Source organism: Nesoenas mayeri (assembly GCF_963082525.1).
Source record: "Nesoenas mayeri genome assembly, chromosome: 3".
In the NCBI taxonomy this organism is placed as follows: domain Eukaryota; kingdom Metazoa; phylum Chordata; class Aves; order Columbiformes; family Columbidae; genus Nesoenas; species Nesoenas mayeri.
Window position 1 is genome coordinate 100,095,876 of NC_137544.1, and position 27,987 is coordinate 100,123,862.

At 38.9% G+C, this 27,987-nt stretch overlaps 1 protein-coding gene across 1 annotated transcript; it reads left to right on the plus strand.

Annotated features, from left to right (window-relative positions):
- Positions 1-14: 14 nt before the first annotated feature.
- Positions 15-27,965, plus strand: IARS2 (isoleucyl-tRNA synthetase 2, mitochondrial). Its single transcript, XM_080343003.1, has 23 exons — positions 15-259; positions 733-855; positions 1,916-2,072; positions 3,218-3,366; positions 3,455-3,504; positions 3,603-3,712; positions 3,799-3,889; positions 4,271-4,386; positions 5,996-6,165; positions 7,056-7,146; positions 7,347-7,498; positions 8,470-8,630; positions 16,247-16,349; positions 16,950-17,043; positions 22,186-22,294; positions 23,071-23,173; positions 24,269-24,394; positions 24,775-24,906; positions 25,544-25,650; positions 26,482-26,627; positions 26,793-26,983; positions 27,373-27,517; positions 27,649-27,965. Exons 1-23 carry the CDS (start codon positions 17-19, stop codon positions 27,798-27,800), a joined length of 3,021 nt encoding a protein of 1,006 aa, XP_080199129.1. The 5' UTR covers positions 15-16; the 3' UTR covers positions 27,801-27,965.
- The last annotated feature ends 22 nt before the right edge of the window (positions 27,966-27,987 follow it).

The following is a 27,987-nucleotide window of genomic DNA, read 5'->3' on the forward strand; positions in this document are numbered from 1 at the left end:
CAGGGAGCCCGTGAGGATGTTGTGGGTCTGTCGGGCGCCGCTGGCGCGGCCCGGGGCGCGGGTCGGGCTGCGGGCCCGGGCCGGGGCCGCCGCCTGGGGCTGGGCGCGCTCGGCCGCCTCCGAGGCCAACAGCCAGCAGCCCGCGGCGGAGAGCCGGCAGGACTCCCAGTACCGGGACACGGTGCTGCTGCCGCACAGCCGCTTTCCCGCGCAGCTGCCGGGGCGGCTGCAGCCACAGACCGAGCTGGAGACGCAGCAGGTAGCGGCGGGGCTGGGGGGGCCCGGCCCGGCCCGGGAAAGGCGGGGGAGCGGCGGGCGGAAGTTTGTGTCCGGGCCCGCGGGTTGCTGCGGGGACCCGTGTGTAGGCCCGGGCTGTGTGGGGCGTCCGGCCAGGCCGCCTGGTGCTCGCTGAGGGGGGCTGAAGAACTCGGGATCTTTAGTTAGTTAGTTAGTTAGTTGTAGTCTGGATACTCTAAAGCGTGTTGTAGTTTTGTTTGGAGAAAGACTAATGACCCTCCTCACAATGGAGAGCCAGAATAATGTTTGCCTTAGTATCATGCCTATCCACAAGTTTTTTAATACTTTTGAACTACTGATGCATTCTGTTACAGAGTTAGGAAAGTTAACTCTCCACTTTTTAAAAAATTTTCTTTTATTATTTTACCAAAATACCGACTTTGTTTAAGTGCAAAGACCTGTGATGATGTAGGTGTTTTCTCATTGTCTCTACAGAAATGTGGTTTTTCGGAACTGTATTCATGGCAAAGGCAAAGGAAAACAAAGCAGGAATTTTGTCTCCACGATGGACCACCTTATGCCAATGGAGACCCTCATGTTGGTCATGCGTTAAATAAAGTAAATATTTACGTGTTCAAACCGTACTGTTTTGATACTTCCCCTTATGTGCTGTGTGCTCTCCATTCCCACTTAAGTCAATTGCACTTTCATGTGTTTTGCATTTGGAAGATGAGCCTTTTAAAAAGCAAGTGGCACACTAACATAGATACTGTATGGTACCATGGTGATACAGATACCATACCATGAAAAAAATACCATATACCATTATATGGTACCTGTATGCTGAATGCTTATTTATGAGGCTGAATGTTTCAGTGGAAAGAGAATGCTTTTTTTTAGAGAAGATCCAGCCTTCATTCCTAAGCAATATGAAATGCACAATTTATTTGTTTGTTGAATGGATCACATACACACCGCTGGCTGAGTGTTTATTTCCATATGTAATAATGTTGTTGTAATGTGTGTTTGAGCTGTGTCTTGCTGTTCTTTTTTCATTTGAGTATTTCGTGAGTTTGTTAAACTTATTTTATCTGGGTATTATCAATGGAACCACAATGACTAAATGTTTATAGTTTTAAAAAAGTAAATTTCAGCTTTGAAATAGTACTCCTAAATGTGTTTGGATACATTTAGATTCAGTGCTGCGAATGACAGTATTACATTATACTACAAGGTGGGAAAGACTAAAATGTGACCCACGGCTTCTTAAGGTACAAGTGCTAAAGCTTGGGCTTCTGAAAATGACAGGTTTTGGTAGGTGATCACGTATATCAGAAAGCAATAATGTATACTATCCCAATGCTGTAGATGCAACTCAATACTTTAAAAATGAGAGCAAGTAGAATTTGTTTGCTTCAAGTCTTGCAAGTTTATAAACTGCGTCTTTCAGTTACACTGGATGTAAATTCCTTTGATATCTGAGGTTCTTTGAGGTTCTGCCAGAATATAAAATGATGGGCAAGGCAAAATCATAAATAGACGGTCTTAAATGTAAGTGTATCATTCAGCCCTTTTTTTTTTTTTTTTTTTTTTTTAAAAAATAGGAATATTGTAATTAATAATGTAGCTATTCCACACGGGGGAGCTAAAGTGGCAGCTGACCCTTGTGTCTTTTCAGATTTTGAAAGACATCACTAATCGTTTCTATGTGATGAGAGGTTATAAAGTACATTATGTGCCAGGATGGGATTGTCATGGATTGCCAATTGAGTTGAAGGCATTGTCAGAAGTCAGAGGAGCTGAAAATCTTTCACCAATGGAAATTAGACAGAAAGGTAAACTACTGTCAGTATCTTTGTAGAAAAAGCTGGCTTAAGTATTTGTACATGCTACTCAGTGTGTTTTGAATTTTATGCTTTACACATAGCTTTTATACTCTAGTGGGTGCTTTCCTATTAGCTGTTGGTAACGTTTTCTAGGATCACTGCATTTGCTGAGTACAATGTAATCTTATAAAGTGGGATAATTGAACACAGGCTTGATTTTTTTCTGTCATGAGCATGCGTAGCATTAACCATGTGTTTAAAAAAAACAAAAGGACTGAGGGTTTGGATTTCTGCTTTGCATAACTGTCTAGCAGTATGAAATCAGTATTTATCAGATCAGCATGCTTTTGGGTTTTGAAGCCTGAAGTTGCTGAGGAGCTAAAAAGAAGTTCCTTATAAACTGGGAGGCCCTGCTTGAGCAGGGAGTGGGACCAGGTGACTTCCAGAGGTCCCCTCTGACCTTGACCATTCTGTGATAAAACTTGGACTTTATCAGTACAGCTTGGCTCAATATCACAATTAGGGATGTATTTATTGACTGCTCTTAACAATACTACAAAGCTATATGAGTGGTCCTTTCAGAGAAAGTTAGTCTGCGTTATATGGAAATATTTTCGAAAAAATAATTTCAAATACCTTAAGTATTGAAAGACAACAACATTCAGCTGCAAAACTATTTATAAAGAGCAATTTAAACTTCTTTAGCTCGAAACTGCAGCAATGAAATGAGCTAACTTGTTTCCACATGCATGTTGCTTTAAAATGTTTGGATCAGCTATCAACAGGTGGTTAATTTTCACTCTTACTTATTTTACATTATTTGCAAATACATTTTGAGAAATTGCTCTTTTTAACTAAATATTTTTTCCCTCTTTCTTAAAAAGAAAGTTTATGTCCTAGAGACGTCTGCCATATGTCCCATTATTAGTCAAACAGGATCTTTTTACTCCTTGCAGTCATTTTGTGCAACAACTATGCTGAAATAGATATTTTTTGAGCCATAATAGTCTAGTTAATACACATCAATAATCGGTGCATAATTTCAATATGTTCAGCTTGACCTTTTCTAAAGATGTCAGTAACATTTTTTTAAATGGTGTTATTTTGATCTTTGTGGCCTAAACCTTGTGCTTAATGGGACTATTCCCTTTCAGCCAGAGAATTTTCAGAAAGAGCAATTGAGAAACAGAAATCCGCCTTCATTCGTTGGGGTGTAATGGCAGATTGGGATAATTGCTACCGTACATCTGATCCAAAGTATGAAGCAAATCAGCTGAGAGTCTTCTATAAAATGTACGATAAGGTATGTTGAATTCTTGCTGAAATGTGTTTTGATTTGTCATGAGCTTTGATTCTCCTAACTTTCTTTTTTCCCTCCCTTTCCTCTTTAGGGTTTAATTTATCAGGACTATAAACCTGTGTTCTGGTCTCCTTCAACAAAGTAAGAATCAACTTACTGTTTTGTCTGCAAAATTTTAGCAAGGATATCAGTAGCTTTTCATGTTCAACTGTGTTAACTTATGTTTGATATCAACCCAGAACAGCCTTGGCTGAAGCAGAGCTTGAATACAATGAGAAGCATGTCAGTCGTGCCGTGTATGTGAAATTTCCCCTGCTAAAGTCGCCACCTAAGCTGGCCTCTGTGATAGGTATGACTTCTCTATGGATTTTGAGACAGATAGCTTTTATTTGTTGTTATAATTGTGAGTAAAGTACTTCTAATTTACATCTGTAGATGGATCATCTCCTGCTAGTCTGCTGGTCTGGACCACGCAACCCTGGACTGTCCCAGCCAATCAAGCAGTTTGTTACATGCCGGATTCAGCGTATGTGTCTGACTTGGTTCAGTGATCTGCATCAGTATTTATCAGTAACTTTCAGCAAAATTAAAACATTCTAGACTGTCATTACATTTTATTTAAGGCATCTTTTTTGCAGTTGCTTTGTTTTTTTTAAGTGACACAATTGTAAGCTTTGCTCTGTAGCTCTATTAATATATTGATTTCTGCTTTGATTTTTATTTTTTAAAGTTATTTCTTCTTCCTAATTTTACATTATCTTGCAATTCTTTCGAGATTTAAGAGTGAATTTGGCATGTAGATCTTAAACCATATTTTGCTGTCTTGTAGAGATGGAGCATTTAAAGAATTTGTAGCTTTATGCTGTTTGTAATTATTTAGTATCACAAGTGTATATTTGTATTGTAGATACTCAATTGTGAAATGTACGACGACTGGCGAACAGTTCATTCTAGCTGCAGATAGAGTTGAATCTACAGCTGCTGTTTTGGATACGCAGTTTGAAGTTATGTCAACGTGTAAAGGTAAGCTTTAATATTGTCAGTTTGCCCAGAAATCTGCTTGTAGGTGTCTGAAAACTGCTTCATTTTCCATGTATTAAGTTTGTTTATATTTTGAGAACATGATTCACTGAAATAATACAAAAAGGAGTCAGACTTGGTGTATTGTAGCTCGAATTTTCATTTCTAGATTTCAAAGTACTTTTAAAAATCTGGATTCACACTTTGAAAACTTAAACATGGAGTAGAAGTCTGTTCAGTATGGAAATAATAATTACACTGAATGCGCTTGGTCTTTCTAGTCTTTTGCTGATGAGAACAAGGTGCTAATTACAAGTGTGCTTGCTGACTGCCTGATGGCTAAATTCTATGAAAAGTATTGAAATTACCTAGTGTAGCAGAATATATAGCTCTAGCTACATGCTGCTCTTGTTATTTCATGTTACTTTCAAAGTTTTTCATTATTAATGTGTCTTAAGCCTTCACCACAACCATGAAGGCTATTGAGGTACCCTAGTGACTGTTGTCTGCATGGAAAAACTAAAGCAGTTGTGTCCCAACAAACTGCAAAGTGATATTTCTTAATGCTTCTGAGTCAGTGTCATGATTTGGGATTTAACTGTCATTTGTGAAATTTATTCATTTGCATTTATCAGTGATTCGGTGATGGTTATATGCTTATCTAAAGGAGGTGAGAAAGCTGTTGCTGTCACTTTCTTTTCAGGTTCTTTCGGTGTCTTTCTACGTGTTCTTTTTCGGAGGGGAAAAAAAAAAAAACTGTTTCTGCTTCATAATCTTGTATTTACGTAATGATAAAACTACCTGAAGGTAGTTTTACAGATTTACAGATTCTGCCTTCTTGAATCACATGATTTGCAGATAACATACAACAGTAGTTCTTGAAAAGAAGTTTAATATTAGAACCTTTTCTTTTTATCTTCTCATATATTTAGTTACTAGTTATGTTTGTTACTTTACTGTATCTGTGTATCTAACTGACTGCAGTTTCTAAACATGTTCCTTCTAAGAAGAAAGAATTCAATGAAGGCCATATTGTCACATGATGTAATTCTCAACTTTCAGCAAGGCTTTACTACTAAGATTCTTTCAATGTTCTTTTTTAACCTTAAATTATCACTAGCTTAATGTGTGCTGTACTCGCTTTAATTGTATGCAATTTAGAGAATTTAAATGAATTGTTCATGATAATATTTGTACTTAGTGGGAGAACTAGGAATAGATCCCAAATTCAAGGATTTTAGCCTATTAAATCATTCTTGAGGTCTGTTTCTGGAACACTGAGATAATGATTGCCAGGGAATGGGCAAGTGTGGAATGTCTCTAGGTTGAATGTTACTACTAACAAAATACCATTGTCTAAGGTAGAAGAAAAGCTTTTCCTTCAAAGGAGAAAAAAAAAAACCCTGTTCAAGATTAACAGTGCAGAGAATTTGAAAGCATTTGGATGGGGACCCACAAACAAGATAAAGAAGTAGGACATCTGAATAGCATCCTGTGCATACACTTGCTGGTCAATTATTTTATTTCTTCTCCCTGATAAAAGAATCTGAATGCACAAATTGTTTCTCTGTTTTGTTTTCTCCTTTTTTTTTTTTTTTAACCCAACCTCCAGGTGTAGATTTGGCAGATGGGTCTTGTGCTCATCCCACAATTCCTGGCAGAGTCTCTCCTCTGTTGCCCGCAAATCACGTGACAATGGCAAAAGGGACAGGATTAGTTCATACAGCCCCAGCTCATGGTATGGAAGACTACAGCGTGGCTTCCCACCATCAGTTATCCACAGTACGTTTTGGTTTTGGTTTCCTACAACTTTTTGATCATGTGCTTTTAATGTGATTTTTGTAATTTGTGCGTAAAACTTGAAAATGTTTTGAGGCATTCGCGTAAGTGTGAATATCACTAATGGCCTGCAGGAATGCACAACCAGCCTTGAAGTGTGAATCAAAATAAAAGGATGAAGGTTTTCATCCATCTGCTAATTAAAACTCACAGGGAAGTGGTAGAATAGAATCCAGTTTCTCTTTTCTCTCTCTGTGTTTTTTGGTTTTTTTAAAGGATAACACAGACAACAGTTCTCAGCCACTGTCTTTCAGTGCTCAGAATTGTCTTCTAAAGCTGTATCTTGCAGACCTGTAAATCACCAGTTATGTAGGTCATTCGTACTATTCTTTTTCAGCGAAGCTGGTTTTAAATGTATACATAAATACAGTTCAGTTATGCATGATCAGTTTGTGTTTGATGGAAATGAAGGTGCAGGGTATACTTTTTCACCTTTTTAAAGCACTGACTCTTGAGATGTTCCAAAACTTGATTATACTCCTATTTCTGGTTGGGGAGTTTTTGGGGTATGTTTTTTCTTGGGTTGTTTGTTTATGTTTTTCACTGTCAGTTTGAAAAGTCATTGAAATAATAACCAGTGACTTGATGTAAGACAGTTGTGGTATACCTGTAAACATGATGGGGGTCCTTTCTTCTGGTGTATAAAATTCACTTGCCTGATAGATTACTGAATTGCGTTTAACTAAGTCTGAAGTGTACTGAAATACAACATACTTTGCTGTTCATCAGGAAAATAGTTACTGTGCAGAGTTCTTAACTGGCTTTTGAATACCAAAAAGGTAATTAATTGCCACATGGTTCTTTATTGACTTGATTAACATACTTATTTTTAGGATTGCCTTGTGGATGAAGGTGGTTTTTTCACTGAGGCTGCAGGTCCTCAACTTAAAAACAAGAATGTCCTTGAAGAGGGGAATGAAACTGGTGAGTATTTGGTGTTCAGCCATTTGTTACTTGATCAGTCGCATTCCTGCAGGTATATTTTTGAGGATTCATTCATATGAACTGAATATATTTTTAATACGAATGAGGTACAGGTGTTGATGATGGAAAGGGATGAATTGAGGTTAACAGTAGCAGTATGTTTAAATTGGATTTTAATCTTGTCTCATATTTTCTCTCAGTCATTCAGATGCTTCAAGCAGCCGGGAGTTTGTTAAAAGAGGAGAAGTATGTGCACAGTTACCCTTATGACTGGAGGACTAAGAAACCAATGATCATTCGTGCCAGCAAACAGTGGTTTGTAAACACAGCAAGTGTAAAGGCTGCAGCACAGGTATATAATTTGGCTTTCTTTATGGGGCATTTAAAAACAGCTGATGCTATTTGAAGTCAGCAAAACAATCTTACTACATCTCACTCCAGAATATGTTCTACTCTTGGGTTTACAAAGAGTAATTGAAAAGTGTTAGTTATGTGTTGAAGTGATGAATGCTGTTGTTTTTTTGGTCAATATTGAAACAATTCAGGATAAATACATTGCCTGAGGTATTTGTTTAGAGTGTTGACATGAGACGTATAAATTTCTTGGAGCTACTGAACTTTTTTTCCCAAAATAGATTTCAAGTAATTAAGTCAGAAGAGACAATTTTATCACTATTAAAATTACCTTTGTCATTACAGTAGCCTTGCATGGCCAGACATCTTTGTTTGCTCCCCTATTAATTTTGCTACAGTCTTATTTCGAATAACTTTAAAACATTTTTGGTTTTGGTTTTGTTTGGGTTGTTTGGGTTTTTTTGTTTTGTTTTGTTTTAATGCAGTGCTCTTTGCAATTATGTACATTCACACAGAAAATTTAGACCAGCACTTGGGCTGGCTTGGGTAACAGGGATTTCATTCTAATTTAGGGCATGAGGTATTTATTCCATATTCATCTTCACCTAGAATGAAGGGAAAATATGATGGTTATTCAGTATGTATCAAGATGTGGTTTCAAAGTAGACAAAAGCCCAAGACACAATGAGCTATTAAACTTCAGATAGAGCGCTGATGCCATTTATAACTCACTTTAGGGTCTGCTCGAGAATCAGAGCTGGCAAAAAAGCGTTAATTGCTCTGTGGGGACATGTACGAAGTATCTTATTGAAGAGCCACATGCAGTTAAGTAAAAGTGACAGTTGCCCAAGACACGTTTTTTCAATGCTGGGAGTGGGAGTGTAGACCTGTACCTTTTCTAACTGGTAGCATAACCAGTGTTTGTCTGAATGCTGGAGTGTGTTCAACAATTCACTGTCTACCTTACAGGAAGCGCTGAAAAAAGTGAAAGTTGTTCCTACATCTGCAGTGAACAGAATGCTTGAAATGCTGGACAGAAGGACGTTTTGGTGTATATCGCGGCAAAGATGTTGGGGTGTTCCAATCCCTGTTTTTTATCAGAAGAACACAGGAGAGAGCTTGATTAACAGGTATTTGTCCAGCTTTATATACTGAAAAATGAAAGAATGAGCACTCTCTGTTGTGCTGCAGTTACACAATATTATAAAACTTCTAACTATTTAAGTATAAGTACATGGGTTTACTTGCAATTGTTTATACGCAGAACTGATTCACCTACAAGTTAGAACAATCAGAAACTCATTGCTGAAGGTGACTTGTATGTAAGTGATAGGAATCAATTTACTTAGATACTTAAGTTACCTGAAAAGTCCCCTTGATAGTAATTGCTGCGTTCATCCCTCATCTTCAAGTGGGCTGCCAGTAATCACTGGCCTTTGCGTTTAAGCAAGGAGTAAAATGCAAGTTGTAGTTAGAATAGACTGCAACTGTTAGCACTGTAAATTGAATAATACAGATACTGTGTCAAAATAGCTTTCTCCAATTGAAGAAGTGACAAGGAGATATCTGAAATGGAATAACCAAATTGGTTGCAGAATAAATAACTGCATATTGTTTAGAAATAAAATTAGAGGGTTTTTGAAGAACCAGCCATAGAAATTGTAAGCGGCATTTAGCTTTATGATTTGGTATGTCTAAAGCTTCAGGTAGTAGTCTTACTCTGCCATCTTTTGATTAAGTTAATAGTATCCAGATATTGCAAACACTGCATTTCAGGAATTCCAGACAATGTAACTCAGAGGAAATCCAAGCTATGTTTTAAAACAAGAAACCTCAAACAAATATGATCCTTTCCTGTGTTTTGAGGAGTAACTGAGTTCTGCTTTTTGGGAACAGAGGTTTTCAATTGTGAATATCGTCTAAGAGATTAGTTCATTAAAATAATATTGTGGAGTTCCACATTCATAGTTTATTTCCAGAATTGTTTTCTGACTTGAGATATGCTAGTGTAACTCCATTTTATACATCTTAACCTTACAGCAGTTTGTGCAAATTCATTATGGATAACAAGATTGCATAGCTGGAGATGAACTGAAGTAGTGTTGCAGAATAAATACACTGCAGAGAGACCAGCATGCTTTGCAGAGGCTTGACTGAGCACTAAGTGCTGTAGTAGGCGAGGCTTAGGGTGTGGAGAGCAGGGAACGGACTTTAAGCAGTTGGTCTTCAGCCTCACTTAGTGTCCCTGGGTGTGTAGGTGCACAGATCTGTACTTTGACTCCCGCACAGTGGGCAATAGCTGTGAGAAAAGACCACAATAACCGTAGCCGTTTATAGTACCTGAATAATGCTGACGCACATCAGGAAATAAAGGGATGGAGGCTCTGTGGGTGTTAAATCATTCTACCTGCAAAAACTGTTACTGTATTAAAAAGGAAGCATATGCTCACATTAAAAAGTTACAGTTTCTGAGGAATGCTTATCATAGTGTGTTTCCAGAGTGTGCTTGAGTGTGTTAATTGCGCTTGCTTAAAACTTTTAAATATGTCGTTTAACAACAAAATAAGAGTGTACTGAAAAGCAGTTTTGCAGTTGGCAGCCAAACGTGAGGGGCACTACGAAGCAATAGCTCCTTCAGAACATAGAGAAGCTAACTCAGCTGGTACAGAACACATTTGAAAGGAGGCATGCATGGCAATCCCTTTAGGTTGCAGTAAAATTACCTTGAAAGCCAGTAACCTGTATAAAAAGCATGTCTTTTGTAAGTACTTGAGCTGTGGGAGATGATTGCTGGAGTTGTACGATATGTGGCAATGGGGGCATTTTGATGTGATAAACTCTGCAATAGCTGAACAAGTCGACCTTTGTGTGTAGGTATTGGCCTAGCATGTCAGTGAATGAACAAAGGGACAGTATGACAGGTTTGGTTAGAGTTGATCTGGCGAAAAAGAGAGACGTTTAGGGAAAACAAGCAAACAAACAAAACCAAAAACACATCCAATATGCTTGAAAGTACATTTATTTCATTTGACTGGCAGCTTCTGATGCTCATTTATAATTGGTACTCCTTACTTCTAAAACGTTTTACAGTAGAAGTGAAATTTTCAAAGAAAACTGTAAAACCACACATTTAATATTAAAAGTTAGCTGTAGCAGACTTCTGTAACTAGAGTAGTAAAAGTGTGCAGAATATTGGCCTATAGAAATGACAGGCAAGTTTAGAAAGCAGTCTGTCAATTCATAGGTCATTTTCCTGGACACCAGTTCTTATTAAGCCTAAATATTTTGTTATATTTGCATTATCATTTTGCAATCATATCACGGTAGGTTGCTGACATATTTCTAACGCTGGAGAAGTTTCGTGTTAATATTGTGTGAATAATTGATGTCATTAAAACAACATTAAATAACTTACATTTCAAAACATAAGCTGTTTTCTTATCTTGAATGCCGGATAAATGTCCTTCACTGGAAGCTGCTCCGGAGTTTTTGAGAGGCTATCAAAAGTAACAGCATCTCCACTGGAAGTCAGTGTAGTCCACATGGAGTTGCTGTTACATCTGAGAGCGCCCATGGTCAGTCTCGAGTGATCCTGTATATGTATCACCTGTAAAAAGACTTCTAAAAAAAAAACATCTCTAAAATCAACCACTGTGTTTCCCTCTCTAAGTCAGAGTTTCCCCTGAATTTGTTATGTGAAAATCTGCAGAAAGCTTTTCTGTCAAGATGCACCTGCTCATCTCTACCAGAATGTTTTTCTCACACCAACAATCCTGTTTTGCGCCCTTGAAAGCCAAGAGCCAGATTGTGATCTTGTGTGCAACAAGTTTGATGCAAGATCCCCGAGAGTCTTCCTGTTTTCTGCTGTGGCCCCGCATAGCCCTAAAACACATTTGATTATATGACACTGTTGTATACAGTTATAAATTTAATACACTACTGAAAATTGGATCCTTTCTGTAGAGCAGGCGTGTCAGACTCATTTTCACTGGGGGCTACATCAGCCTCACGGTTGCCTTCAAATGGCCGAATGTAATTTTAGGACTGTATAAAGTAACTACTCCTGTAGGGCAAACCACATCATATTGTGATGACAAATTTTAAAATTCAAAAAAAAACCCCAACACCTACATGAGAGAAAAGAGAGAACATTTTTTCCATTATTGCAGTTTTCAGTAAGAATTATGAGAGTACACAGGTAAGAGTCCGTGTGATTTTTCTGTGCAAGTGGAGAAAAGAATTAAATAGAATACATGCACAAATAAATGCGTATATTTTTACCAGCTTTCAGAATTTAGTAGACTTCTTGAGAAAGCGTTCTGATTCTAGGAAATTCTGTAGCTGGTGAAAGAGAGAAAGAGATCCAAACGTAAAACGAGATTTTTTGTATTTCCAGTAGTAGCTCCAACCAGGTCATAAACATGAGATTTAACCTGACCTCATGCAATAACTTTTTGACTTTACAAATTCATTGTTCAGATACTCGTAATAATAAGTACTATTGCAAAGATTGTTGTCCCCTTCTCTATGACTTTGATTAACAAGTAACTTAATGTAAAAAAAAACAACCAACCAAAAAAAAAAACCACAAAAAAACCAAACCAAAACAAACAAAACACAAAACAAAATTCAACCAAACGAAAAACCCCACACCTGTTTTTCAAATAGATCTGCCCCGCACTCTAATTTGTTTTTAAAATGTTAAGGCTCGTGACTTGTAAGCAATAGCGTCTTAATCTAAGTACTTACTGCTGAAGTATCAACGTTCGTGTAAAAAAGAAGATTAACTTGCCCTCTTTACTGCCTTTTGAAAAGAGGTTGAGAGAACATCAGGCACTGTATTCTTCTCTTCACGACTATATCTTAATGCTGCCTAATTTCTGTTAACACATTAAATAAGTGTTCAGCATAATCAATATCAGACTCGGGAGTGATTGGCTGGTGTCGTGGTAGCGTGAATTGCCGTAGGGCTTGCAGTGTTAAAACGTAGCGAGTGACACGTAATGCGAGTCCTTCCAGATAGCGTATGAACACAGGGCAAAGTTTTACAATGGTGTTTATTGCTAACTCGGGGAATTATCATGCTCACGGTGAAGCCCGCAGATTATAAAGTGATGAGTAGTTATTTGAGAAAGGTGGTTTTCACTTGCACCTTACATAAATGTGCTTTGCAAAAATCTTCCTCCTTACAATACAGGTACCTCAAATAAAGTTACTTCTCTCTCTCGTGGTAATAGTTAATCATAAGGATCATGGGAAAAGATTAGAGGAGTGGGATTTTTTGTTGTTTGTCTTGGGTTTTTCAGACTGTAGGAGGAAAAAGTATTTGTTGAAACAGTATCCTGGAAATCTTTGGTCTTAACTGTCTCCTTGTATAAAACACTTGCCTGTTAATGTTCACTTATATTCAGTAGGGAAACTGAATATAAGGAAAAGAAGCTTGCACTGCTAATTTTTTCTTTACTTGATTTGAAACTATGATAGAATTTTGAGAATATCGGTCAATAGGAAGTTGACTTCACAGTCATTGACTGCTTATTTCTTGTAGGTGATTGATGACAAAAATCTGACCTCCTAGTTGTCTTAAAACTTATCCATAGTGTAATTGTATGTGTTAGTTCGCATGTCACAAAAATGTGTCTTAAAAGTAATTATGCCCTCCATGAGTTAACAATATAAGGCTTTGCGTTGCACAGCAATACGCTTGGTAAGATGTCGGTGCATAGTGTGTTTTTTAGGAATGTGCCTCTGCGCTGGTAGGCACTGTTGTGTGGCACTGGCAATACTTACTGTAAATGAAGGCAGTCGTTTTATGATGGTTTCCCAAGAGAGACTGATAGCAAGGTTTTGTATTTCCTTCTTGTCCCTGTCTCCGGTGGAAAGGAGCACAGGTCACCCTCACCACAGGTCACACAGTGTGCACTATCACAGTGTTTCAGGTGTGCCCCCGCCACCTCTATTAATTTCTCCAAATATTTGTGCAATAGGTTTGACCTTAGTCATTATCTCTTCCATTGAGATGTCACTGCCAGTAACAGTTGCACTGTCAGAAAGCTGCAGGCACTTCAGACCGTGTTTCCTTTGCTTAAAGCTTAGAACGTCTGACAAACTGAGATTGCTGCTGTGATCAAACTGAATCCAGACTGTTCCTGAAAAACATTGTTAAGAGTATATTCCAATATGTTCTCCAAGGTAGCTGTTAAGTTTGGGTCTGTAGCTTCATTTATCAGCTTTTAAAAATCTCTACGAACACTGATGTCAACAAATACCTGTTGAATGCTTTAAAAATGTATAGATGGGAAATTAATTTGCCACTAGAGTTTATGTCCCTCCACTGGAGTGTGTTTGCAATACGGAAAAGTGAAGTGGAAGACAAGCTTAGTTCCTGTTTAAATTTTCTATTTGCTTTATAGGGCATGCTCGTAGCTTTTCTGTACTAATTATGGGTATGATTCTTGATTAGAAAAAAATTCTGGCTCTGGTGCCAGATCCATTAGGTGGACACTGATTGACTTATTCCATGAATCACTCAACATGCACTAACATTTTATGTGGTAATAGGCATGTTTTAGGGTAAATGATCCTCTTTTTAATTCAGCTATTGTGGCTTCTCCTGGTGACTTCCATGGATAAGATTTGGCCATTTACAGGAAGACGTTGAGACTGTGGGGAGAGCTCTTGAAATTTTAACTTGAAGCCAACTAGTTATCTGTAATTGTCTTTAAAAATACACTGATAATTTATTTGAGAAGAATCAAAGATGGAGCCTTCTGTTGGCAAGGAGTGAAAAATAATATTTTATATATATATATATATTTTTTTTTTTTTTAATATTCACAAGTTGTAGGGTCTGTGTCATGGCTGAAGGTCTGGGTGTAAAGCCTCTTCAGTGGAACATACTGACCTTGCAAGAGAGAGAAAAATTCAGTGGAGTAGTTTAGTCTGGGCTAAGAAACAAATTTCTCCTTGGCTTATTTGATTTTTTTTATTATTTTTTAAATTTTTTTCTGGGAAGTTTTCTGGATTTGGAGATTTAGCCTGAAGGAGGCAAGATGTAAGGGATACTTATCAACTGCGTGCCAGCAATCTGCCATGGCTGGAGTAGTTTGCTTTTGTCTTGGAAAAGTAGCAATTCACAACTGGAAGTATAGGCAAATAGGCTTCTGTGCAAATATTTCTGGAAGGAAACAATACTATTCAGAACCAGAGCTCCTAAATGTTGTTTCACCAAGATAAATGTTAGGAGATATTTTACAAAGCCATAAATTGTGTCCTGTCATCATGAAACTGGAAGGTGAGCGATACCCATTTTAGCCTGAAACAGTAAGAATGGTGGTGGCATGGAGTGTTACTGGGATTTCTCTTCTCTTGAAAACCTACTGGGATGCTCTACAGGAATATACTTTGAGAGGTAAATTCATTACTCGATGATTGATTCATTAATAAAAAACTTTTGGTCCATCATTTCCATTTTATTCCCAGAATGAAGAGCAAAACTGCATTTTCTTCTTAATGTTGCACCTCATGTAATGTAATTAAATAATGATTCGTTCTATATCTTCTTGGAAAATATGTGTTTTCATGCTTATAATCTGTGTGTGTTAGAGTCCACTAAATGTTGTGGTGATGTAGCTCAACTGATTTAGCAGTGGAGAAAAAAATATTATGCTGAAGTCCAAACAGAATATCAAAGTGATGATGCTAAAGAAGTTAGATATGCTATTTGTGTTCTCAAGGTAATGATGCCCAAACATTGGTCTTAAAAATCACCTCTTTATTGTGTTCTGTGAGTCAGCAAAACAAAGTGAGGGGGAGTTATGTTGGTTTTTTTTAAGATATCTTAATTTATGTCTAGACTTGGTATTAAATGATACTAAAAATTAATTCCCCGTAGCCTTACCTACTGGGGACAATGATTGAATGGATCATAAATAGTAGACAGAAGTGCACGCTTTGTGGTAGTGTTACCTGTTCGCATCAGAAAAAAGGCTTAGTTTATTTTTTAATTTTTCTTATTTCCATAGTATCTACTTTTTCAGGACCTTTGTCTTGGCTGGTGCTATACCATACGAACTTATGTGTTGCCTTCAGAGTGTATGTTGAATGGTTGTTTACATCATTCCTTTACTGGGTACAGGAGTTTCAGTTTCCCACATTGTTGGGACTAGTGTATTTATATATATGTTTCTTACAATTTAAAAAATAGATTGCTGAAAAGGGGGGATCCAGACAACCAGGAGTTGAGTATTTTTGTATGTTACTTGAAATGCTGCCATTACCGAACTCTCCATTTCCGCAGGAGTTCTCAAGGTCTCTTTTTGCAGTGGAGAAAAGAAGCCTGTTGTCAAAAAGACCAAATATTGGGGGGGTGGGAAGCAGTTGTTTAGTTTCTGTAAATCTAAGGTCAAGAAAGAACAAGGGAAAGGGATTTTATAAGTTTTTAAGCTGCTGGCATCTTTTTGGGGTCCCAGTTATTGAGTATTTGCAGGAAAAGCTGTTTGGAATACATGCAAGCTTCTGTATGTCTGGGTTTTACACAACTCTACCCATCCTGCAAAGATAGGAAGTCTTCTTAATACAGGTAGAAAGTTCTCTGGAGGCTTGTCTGTATTAGAAGCTGGAAAATCACAAGTTTAAGTAGCTTGATCTGTTTATCAGTATATTTCATCACTTTGGATTTGGGATACTTGCAGAAAGGTACAATTAACTCATCAATTCTTAAACCCCTTTTTTCCTTCTAACCCAGTGAAACTGTCACAGATGTCATCAAAATAGTGGAGCAGCAAGGAACAGATGCATGGTGGACCCTTCCTATTGAACAACTATTATCAAAAGAGGCTGTAGCAAAGGTAATTTTTTTACTTCAAATACAGAAAGTGCTCAAGATGGTTCAGTGATGGGAAATAATATAAAACTTTCATAGAGTCCCATGGTGCTTTTCAGTCTTGTACCTTCATGAGAAGATGTCCTGTGAAAGGAATATTCAGAAAGTGATATCCGAGTATGGCAAAACACACACAATCAGATTTGTGCCATTAATTCAGGGCAGAGATCTCCCTCCTCCCTCTTTTAGTTCAGGAGGCAAGTGACATCCTAATTAACCAAATAATGAGCCCAAATATATACTAAGTTTTTGTCATTAAAAGAGATTCAAACTTTCATTTAGTTCTTCTTAACTCTTTATTCTCCATTTATTTATTGTGTTCTTTAACACCGCAGCTTGTGTGCTAGCTTGTCTGCCGTCTCAGTGTTTTTTAGTCATCTTTCTTTGTTCTGTTTTGGGTTTTCATCAGTAATTATCTGAAAACTGTTGTGGAGAATTATCTAAATTATTTGGTATTCACTCACAAAGTTGGCAGCAGACCCTGTACAAGAGTGGTCTGTCTTCAAAAAGCATTGATGATACAGAGTGTTCTGTTTGTGTTATTTAACAGTTGTTTTTCCAATAGGCTGGTGGTCGTGATGTTTTGGATTATGTCAAGGGACAGGATGTCCTAGACATCTGGTTTGACAGTGGAACTTCCTGGGCTCATGTTTTGGAAGGTACAGAGTTAAAATGTTGATCTTTCTTTTAGAATACTTGGAGAACAAAATGTGACTTTTCCGTGATGATGTTGGTAGCAGCAAAACTGAGTGAGATTATTCCAGCAGCAAACTGGTCGTGACTTCTTACTGCTTTTGCTCGTAAAGATAAGGGTTTAATGTTGGCAAACTCATTTCCAGCATAGTTGAAGATGAGATTTTTCTAATATTCTGACTCATTCTGCTATGTGTCATACCATATGTCTTCTAATTGGAACATACTTGTTTTGAGTATAGAAGTTTTGTGACACAAACGGCCAAGGTACTCTGCTGCTAGTTGGTAACTCTTAAATTATTTTCAGTTAACAAATTTCAGTTTGTGCTTGTGCATGCTATTTAAAGCATAAAAAAACTGAGACCAGATGCTAAATATAAGTAACTTCTATAATTATAAGAGTGTAGGTATATTTTCCAGTTTTGATTACTTTCAGTAACCAAAGCAGTATATTGTCACTTAAAATATTTATACTTGCTATATGCTATTTTTAGCTCCAACTGCCAGTAGTTGCTACTCAGCAGGTAGCAGATACATATTTGTGTAGAAATATATAAAATACACACGGTTTGTCTGGAGGATAGTCCGAAGTCAGGCGTCTCTTCTAAAGGAGGAATCTGGTCCCATACTTCAAGTCTGTTGGACTTTAAACCCCTCAGTACACAATCGCGTGATAACAATCTTGTTGAATTGTAAAACACGTTAGTACCAGAGGTTTTATTTCTTAGCAACGTGGTCAGGCAATAGTACCATCAGCAAACAGTCATTTTCTAGAAGACCTTTACATGTATTAATGTTCATAGTCTTTACTATTTCCTCATTCACTGTTAATTTGTGTGGGGCTCCTTTATAGATTCTGTAATGTCTAACAAATGTTGGCTCTTTCGTAGTACAGACTTCTTCTTTCGTGGAACCATTGAAAGTTCCTCTTCTCTATCTAATTTATTTTCATGAGAGTTGCTGGAATTGGGGTGTGTAAGGCATCTCCTTGTGCTGTCTGCCAGGACCGGTTCTAAAGTTGGGGGAAGGACTAACCAGCATAAGCCTCTTTATCTTCAGAAATGACACCAAAGTTGCATTACCTTTTCTCCTCTATAATGGAGGCTCCCAGCCACTGCCAGAAGTTGAAGTGCAGTCTCAGTGATTCATATGAAATTACTGTTTTAATTGACCCTTTATGAAAAATGCACTTTGCAGGAGAAATTGTTGAATTAATAGTTTTGTCTTGTATTTCCCAATATATTCCATCTGTTCAAAAATTTTGCAGAACTTCCTGTGTCGATAAAAATAATTGGCAGGGCTTAGAAACAGGCTAAGCAATGGGATTCTTTTCCAAAGTGTTCTTGGGATGAAAAAAAATGGATGAAATTCACAGGGAAATCCAAAATTGCTTAGAGAATGTCACAATGGGAAGAAAAACTTCCTGTGGGCACACGGGAGCTGGCGTGCTCCCTGTGAAGTGCTGCAGGAGGTGAGTGATACCAGCGTTTATCACCTACCTTCTCAGGAGTTCTCAGACAGATGGTGTGAATTTTGGGGTTGTCATATGCAGGGCCAGGAGTTGGACTCGGCGATCGTTCTGAGTCTCTTCCAACTCAGGACATCCTGTGATGCTATGACTAATGTTTAGAATTGTTTCACTCTACCATGAACTCAGGTTATTGAAAATAAGAAGTGAGTGATCTGTCTGTTAGTGACCAGCAGGAATAAACTGTGTTGCAGGTTTCTCTGCCGCTTCCAGTCTCGCAAAAAGAAGTTGTTGTCTTCAGTGGCTCTGCAGCTTGCAGAACTTAGGCCTGACTTTTCACTGGACTGAGACTAGCTATGCCTGAGCTTAGTAGATGAGATGCAGCGGGTATAAAATGCATCCCTTTAGCTGATGGCCTCGCAGATTTCATTTCAAAAAATATGGCAGGTTGGGAAAGGGGTGAGGAAAAAGAGGAGAGAGATATTCGGCAATATGAGGGTTTTTAACACGTTAAAGGAATTGCTCAGTGACAGCAAGCTCAGTGACCTAAATCACAGGTTGCATGGATACAGTCATACTTCTAACACTTGCCCTGCTGCGTTTCCTATCAGAGACTGGTCATAGTTCTGATGGAAATGACATAAAGTTGCTCTTTTATTTCATTAAATTATGGTTGACTTCCTTTTTCCAGCCGAGGTGTATCAAAGGTCCCACTTCTAGCTAAATGACAAATTAACCAAACCGTTCTACATCAGTTGTATGGCAGGCAGGAGGGTGCGACTTACACACGAAGATCAAAGATTCAGCTACTGTAGTCACAAACCCAAAAATGTTCAGCTATAACTAGATTGTCTGTAAAATAAATCCTGCCCCACTTGCACTGTCGAGAGCAGATCCACAAGTGCAACGTGCTCTGAAAATCCCCACTTCTACTAAAGGTTTTTTGGGATATGACTTGCTTCCTTAATGCTCTGTTTGCCTAACACTGTTTTCACTGAACAATTTATTGTTGTGCTATGTGATCCCATTTTTTAAAAAAAATCTAATTATTTCTTATTTTTTGAAAGAGCTGTTTCCACATTCTTTTATGCAGCGTTGAATTTGAAGTCTGAATACTTCGTACATGAGTAAATTCATTTTCACAGTGCTGCTGTGGGGTAGAGGAGTGTTAATACCCTGCCTCTATAAAGAAGGTGTGTTGAAAGCAAAATCTGATTCAGAAGCATCTGCTGGTTTTGCATACTCAATGTACTTACTGCCTATGACTTTTTTTTTAGTTCTTTGAAATTCAGTTTATGTTCAGTGCTTATTTCAGTAGCTGTCCTTCTAGCATCCATTTTAGAGAATTCTTTTGTCTTAAAATTCTCTTATGGGTCTGGACATTTCATGGGCAGAGTTCCATCTGCACTACAAACTTGAGATGCTAATTTTTCAAAATACTTCATATAAAAAGGCACACGGGACCATACTGTGATGTGACATGTCATTGGTAAAAGCTTTTCACCCATAGTTTTCTGTCGCAACGATGGTGGTTTTCAGCATCATAACTTTTTTCCCCTATCTTATTGGCTAATATTTAACTGAATGAATGTGAGTATTTTACAACTTACCTATCTAAGTGTTTAAACTTTTGTGCTGACTGAGAGACTTGAATTTATCTTAGCTGATTCATTCCTGGCATTAAAATACAAGACTTTTGATCTAAAAGTCAAAGTCTGTAAGATCAAAGTTATGAACCAGAAGGATCATAAATCGTAATTGTAATTCTCCTTAATGACCTATGTACTGTACCTCAGTGTAAAATAAACAACTGAGAAGTCTCTTCTGGGCTGTCAGACATGCTCTTCCATTTGCAAAGAAATGTGCGCGGTGTTTGAATTAATTTATATATAACCATCGCAGCTTTAATGAAATGAGGTAGGGGGGGTTACACGAGCACTTACAAGGTTTTGTATATCCAAAGCCCCTGTTTGTACTTTACAGAGATAAAATGTTCAGGCGTCCATTCAATGTGTAAGCTCCATGAGCCAGCCTGCCAGATGTACTCCAGTTCCTGTCAGGAAAGACCAATACAGTTTGCTGTTTGTAATCACTTATATCTTTACATTCTTCTCTAAGTTGTAACTACTTGCATTTCCATGAGAAGCTCACCTTTCTAAAACCAGTGGCTAGTAAACCAGTTGTAATAACAAATGTATTGTTGCAGATTTTTCACTGTTACTTTCTTCTTAACCAAAAATGCCTTTTTTTTAATCTTGTCCTCACAAGTATTTTTGTGATCTTTCAATACAAAGGTTGATCCCTGCTTATTCTCCATATAAACCCAAGCTCTTTGTAGATTTTCTTGAAGGAATAAGCAAATGTGTAAAAGAACTGTAACACCCACCCACAGGTTTTTCCTGTGCTAGCTGGAGCCACATGGCCTTGACCTTTGTAATGTTGAACTGCCTTTTATTGCAGGATTGCTCTAAATATTGAAACTTCCATTAAGTTAAACAAATAAATGCAGTGTGTCAGCAGCAGAAAGGAGCATTGTTTCAGGGGTCCTTGGAGGAAAGAGGATAAAAGGAGCTACTAGATAAAAAATGACTAGAGAAACTTTTGTCTGAGTATCTGGAAAATTACATCACTAACTTTTAGAGTCAACACTTAATTCGGGTCAAACATGTGTGTACTGTTGCACATTTGTACGCTTTGAGTTGCATGTTGTGTGCGCTCCACGTTATTCTGGTCTCACTCTGACCTCGTTTAGGACCAGGAGGAACTGCCTGAGTCAACACGTGTTGTACCCGTTCGTATGGTGACTGACTCCCACCAGTCAAACCATCAAAGCTTTGCCTCAGCCCCTGGGGCAGGCGGGTGTGCGGTTGTGCTGGCGCGTGTGCTCGGCCAAGGGCCGCGCCGTGTGCCCCGCACCCCGTTTCCTTCTCTGATGCCCCACAGTGCTCAGCAGCTCCAGCTCTTCTTCTCCAACGTTCCTCTTCGTCGTGTGTTTATAGGGAATAACATTTCTGCTCAGCCTTCGCCTGGTTAAGCTCCTCCAGCCCCCTCTCTCCCGCGAGAGGCTGTTTCCCACCTTGTATTAATCCTTTCCAGCGACCAGAAGTGTCAGTTCTGTCACAGGTGAGCTGCAGTCACTGCCAAAGCTCCCCCTGGTCTCTTCCAAAACTCCCTGATGCCTTACACAGGCCGGTCGGGCGCGTTACATCTGTGACTTGTATCCTGAGTGATTCCCCACTGATGGAGTTCTAGGTGGTAGTGCAGCTTTTATTAATTCCAAAGTATGTGGTCTTTACTTGGGTCCTTCAGTTGGTTTAAGCGTAAAGTATTTTGAGAACTTCTTATGAAGTGCTCTAAGCACAGTAGCCTCTGTTTTCAAATGTATTATTTTGTTTGGGGGAAAGCAAGTTTATTTGTTAAATTTTGGAGTTCATCGATTCTTGGATATAAAAAAAATCGTGATACTAATGAATCACTTGTATCACGTTGAAGTAAACATACACCATTTGTGTAAGCAACTCATCTACGGGCTTTGAAGAGCAGAATAACATTTACTCACAGAGATTTTCTGTTAAGTGTATTAATTGTTTAAAGACTTAGGCTGATGGTTTTTTAAAAAAACACTCTTCTGTTTTTAAAGGTACAGAGCAAAGAGCAGATACATACCTTGAAGGAAAAGACCAACTGGGAGGCTGGTTTCAATCCTCTCTATTAACTAGCGTGGCCACAAGGAAAAAAGCACCATATAAGTAAGTGAATGGATTGCAAACACATTGCTAGTTCATTTATTAAATATCAAGCTTTTGATAGTGTGGACATTAGTGTGCAAACAAGAGAAGCCAAGCCATTGCTTAGTATCTGATTTATGTTCATATGTTTTCAGTATAAAGTTTTTCTCAGGTTAGATTGTAATGGATTTATTGTTTAATTTTTTTCCATCATAATTTTAATAGACATTTTCTTTCTCGGTGATTCAGATATATCCTGTTATAGTATCAGATACAAGTCTGTTCTTTTGCCATCTCTCTCACTCACATAATTTCTATGGGACATGCCGTAGGAAAATCTCTTACAATCACAGACGTGTGAATTGCATGTTAGGCTGTAAGGAATTCAGAATCACTGTGTACATGTCTTATGCTGGAGCGGTGACTATTTGTTGCCTTGAAGATGAAAAGCACAGGGAAGAGGAATGCGGGTCAGTTGCAAGGAGGGTGTGCAATTTTTGGACACATATTGGCTTAAAGAGTAAATAATACTTTCATCTTACTTAATCTGCAATACGTGTGCCCTGGGCATCTGCAAAAAATCTGTTGCTCGCATGGTAAAATTAAATGAGGGAAATAGAGTTATATGCACCACTTGGAGGGTAGTGCAGCATATTCATGGTTGATCGAACTCAACAGATGAAACCTCGGGCTTACCAAAATAAAATATTTCTGTATGTTCTGACTTAGGAGTATCCTCATTAGAAATATATTCTTAACATAGGTATTTTTTGTTTTCATGATTTTTTTTTCTTCAGGACTCTAGTAGTTCATGGATTTACCCTCGGTGAGAAAGGAGAGAAGATGTCTAAATCTATTGGCAACGTGGTTGACCCTGATGTAGTAATCAATGGAGGCGAAGTAAGTCAAGCTCCTTTGAGTTTCTTAGAGTTGCTGGTTACAATTTGTCACTACCAGACTCTGCAGCTGTCTTGTGGCATGTTTTTCTCCAAGCAGCTGTCTTGGAGCAGAACTCCATAATGCTTTTCTAGACTTTGGCTACACTGCACTTCCTTTTGGCTGGAGTAAAAACCTTGAGTTGTTTGGCTTCAGCTGTAGCACCTAAATAAAATTACAAACCACCTTTGTTCTGTGCTAAGGGAGAAGAAAATGCATTATATAGAAGGTGTAGAATGGTTCCTTTTTACTTAAGAGCATAGAATGATGGGGGTGGATTAAAAAATTAACCTTTGTTTCCAAATTAATAGAAACCTGCAAGCTGGGCCTGGCAGTCGGGCAGTCAGAGCGATCCGTCCGCTGCCAGCCTGGGCTGTGAATGCACAGCTCTGCTCACCTGCTTCATTCTGTGGTTGGGGGGTTGCACTGCAGGTGATGCTCTGAATCTTTCCCCTCCCCAGTCCTGCTGTTGCTCTTTCTGAGGCTGCTAAGCAGATTTTGCAACTCTCTAGTAGGATTAGTTACATGTATACAGTCCTAAAATTATATTAGGCCCTTTGAAGGCAACCGCAAGGCTGATGTGGCCCCTGGTGAAAATGAGCTTGACCCCCCTGCTCTAGACAACAGAATCAGTCCTCACAAAGACTTGCTTATCTGACTCAATAGAACACACAATAGTTTCTATTCTTTCAAAAAGGACAGAAGCCATTTTCAGAGTTGAAAATGAGGTGAAAAACAATCTGAAAGGGAAAAAAAAGTGTGTAGTTTTAGATGTTAACATGGTTATTTTAATGTTAAGCATTCAAAGGATTCAAGGCTGTAAGGTGAGTTTATCTCAGCTGAGTTCTAGCGCTGCCCGCACACAGGCAATTGCTGTGAGTATGTATTGTAGCCCTGGCTTTAGCTTCTTATCAGGAATTACCATGAAGCCCCCAGATGCAGTGGGTTCTGGGCACACTCCCAGCTGTGGCCGCAGCACTGGCAGCAGGGGACTGCGCCGCTCGCTGTGGGGCAGGAGCCCCAGCCATTTCACTCCTGTGCCTTTCTGTCCCTACCCAGGATCACACCACGGACCCTCCGTATGGTGCCGACGTTCTCCGCTGGTGGGTGGCAGAATCGAATGTTTTCACCGAGGTGCTGATCGGGCCTGTTGTACTTAATGCTGCAAGAGATGACATCAACAAGGTACGAGGCAGATATTCTAATGCTCCTCATGCTAAGAACAGGTCCTCTTTACATTTGCAGTGTCTTTGCTGAGTAGAATTCATTGCAAGGCTTTTCAGCTTTTAGAGTAAAGAAAGCTTTTCCAAACTCATTTAGGCAGGTGCTGTTGCTCTTTACATCTGTGGATAAAATAGTAAAGTATACTAAGGAAAAGACTCTTTTTTGCAGCATGTTTTGGCAATAGCCAGTCTTTTCATTTTTTGATAGGTCCTTTTGGCATATGTTCTTCTTGGTACTTTGGAAAAAAACCAGCCTCAGTTAATTCAGTACATAATATTATCATCTTGTGTTTCATCTGAACTGCGGACCATTAAGGTTTAATTTGCCTGGTTTGTTCCCAGCTTCGGAATACGCTCCGCTTCATGCTGGGAAACTTGGCTGGCTTCAATCCAGAGACCGATTCCATCCCTGCTTCAGAGATGTACATAGTAGATCAGTACATGCTGCATTTATTGCAAGATTATGGCAGCAAGGTAAGGGTAAAATGTTACATATATATTCATCTAAACACAATTTTCATTGGTTATACCCTCTAAGGAAAATTCTTTAGGTGTATGAGTAAAGAGTGTGTCAAGTAGGCAAACGACAACCACAAAGGTTTATTTGCAATGTGCAATTCCTTAAGTCTATTTCAACTTTTGAGAGGATGGCTTTGTTTTTTAACATTCTTAACTTGGATTTGACATGGGCCAGTTTTTCTGACTCCCCCCCCCCCCCCCCCCCCCCCAAGGCCTCAAATTAGAAGTCTTCAGAAATAGTTAGAATAGGATATAAAAGCAAAACAAAAAATTCCACAAACAAAAAAAGCAACAGTAAAACCCCACAAACCCAAAACTTGTAGAGCTTTGGCAGCCTGCTGTAGCCCAAAAATTAGTCATTTCTGCCAATCATAAGCGTTCTGCTGAAGGAGAAAATATGGACATAATTGCTGGGGTTGCTAATGTCCTCTCCCCTCAAATTTGAATTGAAATTATTTCATTGTTCTCATTGTTACCTGAATTAAAAGATTCTCCCAGACTTTGTGTCACTCGTTACAGTTTGCTTAAGTTCTAGCTCATTGGCATTGTATACCATGGATGAAAATTGATCCTGTCTCTGCTCCCTCTCCAGGTTACAGAAGCATACAAGGAATACGATTATAGCAAAGTTGTTCGATTATTGCAAGCGTTCTGTTCCAGAAACTTATCTAACTTTTATTTCACCATAATCAAAGACAGGTAGGTTCATCGCTTCTGCCTTTAAAGGAGTGAAAAACAAGTTAATCAGTTTGAGATGGAGGTAGTAACTTCCCAGGCAAAAGCTGAGTGACTACGGCTCTCTCTGAGAACATTTCCCAGTTATGTCTCGTTCTTTAGTGCACTGAAGCGCCCAGGTGAAAGTTAAACTTTCAGCTGAGTATCTTTGTCATCACTCAGCTTCTATATTCTGTCTGCTAGGGGTACTGCATCATTTGAAAAGGTAATCAAGTGTACACATTTGAAACTAAATGCTCTTAAAGACACATTCTTGAGTCTATTTCTGCCTAGAAGTGTGCGCATATGGATTTGGGAAGGGCTTTTAGCACTTATTGGGCAACCGATTGTCTTTCACTGATCTAAAAACCAGCTAAAGAATCCTAAGGATGTGATGGATAGCTTGGTAAATCCTGACAGGGCTGTCTGACGGAGGAAGGAGGTGGGGGATTCTACTGATCTTCATTTTCCAGAATGCAAGTAAAGCAGGAAAAAAGCCCTAATGCTCAACTAGAACAAAGGGCTGAGAGAGCTGCAGGCTCAGCTCCCTGACAACGTTCTCTTCAATATCAATGCAGCAAATCAACATCTCATGTACAAAATCTCCTTTCCTATGACAAAATGTGGCTGAATATGCAAATGGTCACATACTTGTGCCACAGAGCTTGCCTGGGAATGGCAATTAGGAAAAGCTTTCCTTAGAAAGGCAAGCTAGGCCTGACTTGTGTACTTTCAATGGCAGTCTGCAAAGCTCAGCTCTTGAGCGAGAACAGTAACATGAACGTACAAACAAACACTTTCATCTCTGTCTTGCAGGCTCTATTGTGAAGAAGAAAAAGATCCCAAGCGTCGTTCGTGTCAAACTGTGCTAGTACAGGCTTTAGACATAGTAGTCAGATCGTTTGCACCAATTCTTCCTCACTTGGCGGAGGAGGTTTTCCAGTACCTCCCTTACAAGAAAGGTAAAGCACATGTAATTTCCAAGGACTTCTTCTAGTGCACTGTTTAACTGCACAGTTAAAAGGAGCACAAATACAGAGATAATGCCATTATTTTTCACTCATGTAATAAACACTTGACTAGAAAGACACTAAATTAGGAATTCCTTTGTTTGCTTTGCTTTCCAGACTCAGAGGGTGTGTTTCGTACTGGCTGGATTAACGCAAGCTCGGCGTGGAAGAAGCCTGGCATTGAGGAAGCTATAGAAGGAGCATGTGCAATGAGAGACTCTTTCCTTGGGTCCATCTCTGGCCAGAACGCTTTGGAATATGAAGCTGTCATTGTAATTGAGCCTGGACTGCTCTTTGAATTAATGGAGGTAAAAAATGCAACTAAGCCAAGTGTTATCTGTGCAAAAAATACTAATTTCTGTGAACTTTCTTCTCCTTTGTACTTTCCAGAAAATCAGAGAATCACCATCTCTGGAGGTGTTTAAAAGATGTGTAGATGAGGTTTCTTAGGGACATAGTTTAGTTAGTAATGTTGGGTTAATGGTTGGACTCAATGATCTTGAGGGTCTCTTCCAACCAAAATGATTCTATATTTAGACACACAGAGGCACTAACATGTGTAAACAAACTTGTGCTGTCATCATGACAAGGCTCTGGCAGCTCTTGCAGTCACATACGCAGTAATTCTGCTTTTGCTGTAACATTTTCTAGGAACAAAAAACAGGTTGCAAGTCTGAAAACTAACTCTCTTCCTTAGGCACTGCAGGCTGAAGAAACCTCTAGTGTTTCACAGCTGAATGAAATAATGATGGCTTCCCAGACAACCCTGCTGAGTGAGCTACCTAAAGAAACACCTGCAGATGCAAACATCACTAAAGGGACCTTTCTGATCAACTTGGAAGGTGAGAGAACTATTTCAGCCAGGCTCTGGTTCTTTTCTGCACTACTGCATATTTCGTTGTTGGCTTTGTTTGAATATCCAAGTATGCCGACTCCACCTACGCAATCTCAGCAGTAACGCTTTCTTCAACAGGTGGCGATATCCGTGAAGAATCTTCCTATAAAGTTATAGCCCTACCAATTGCCAAAGCAAAATGCCCTCGCTGCAGGAGATACACTTCTGATTCCTCCAGCACTCCCTGCCCGCGGTGCCTCAAAGTCATTGCAGGGAAAGGGAGCACGTGAACAGGAAACGGCTCTGCACAAGCTGCTCCAGAATCATAAGGACTGAGGTACGCAAAAGCAGCGGCTCAGCGGAAGGTTTGTGTACTAAAGCCTGTAGAACCAGATGCTTTACGCCCCAGCCTGAGCAGAATTATCATGTATTTGGGGAGGGAAGCTTATGTATATATACCCAATTGTGTATATCACT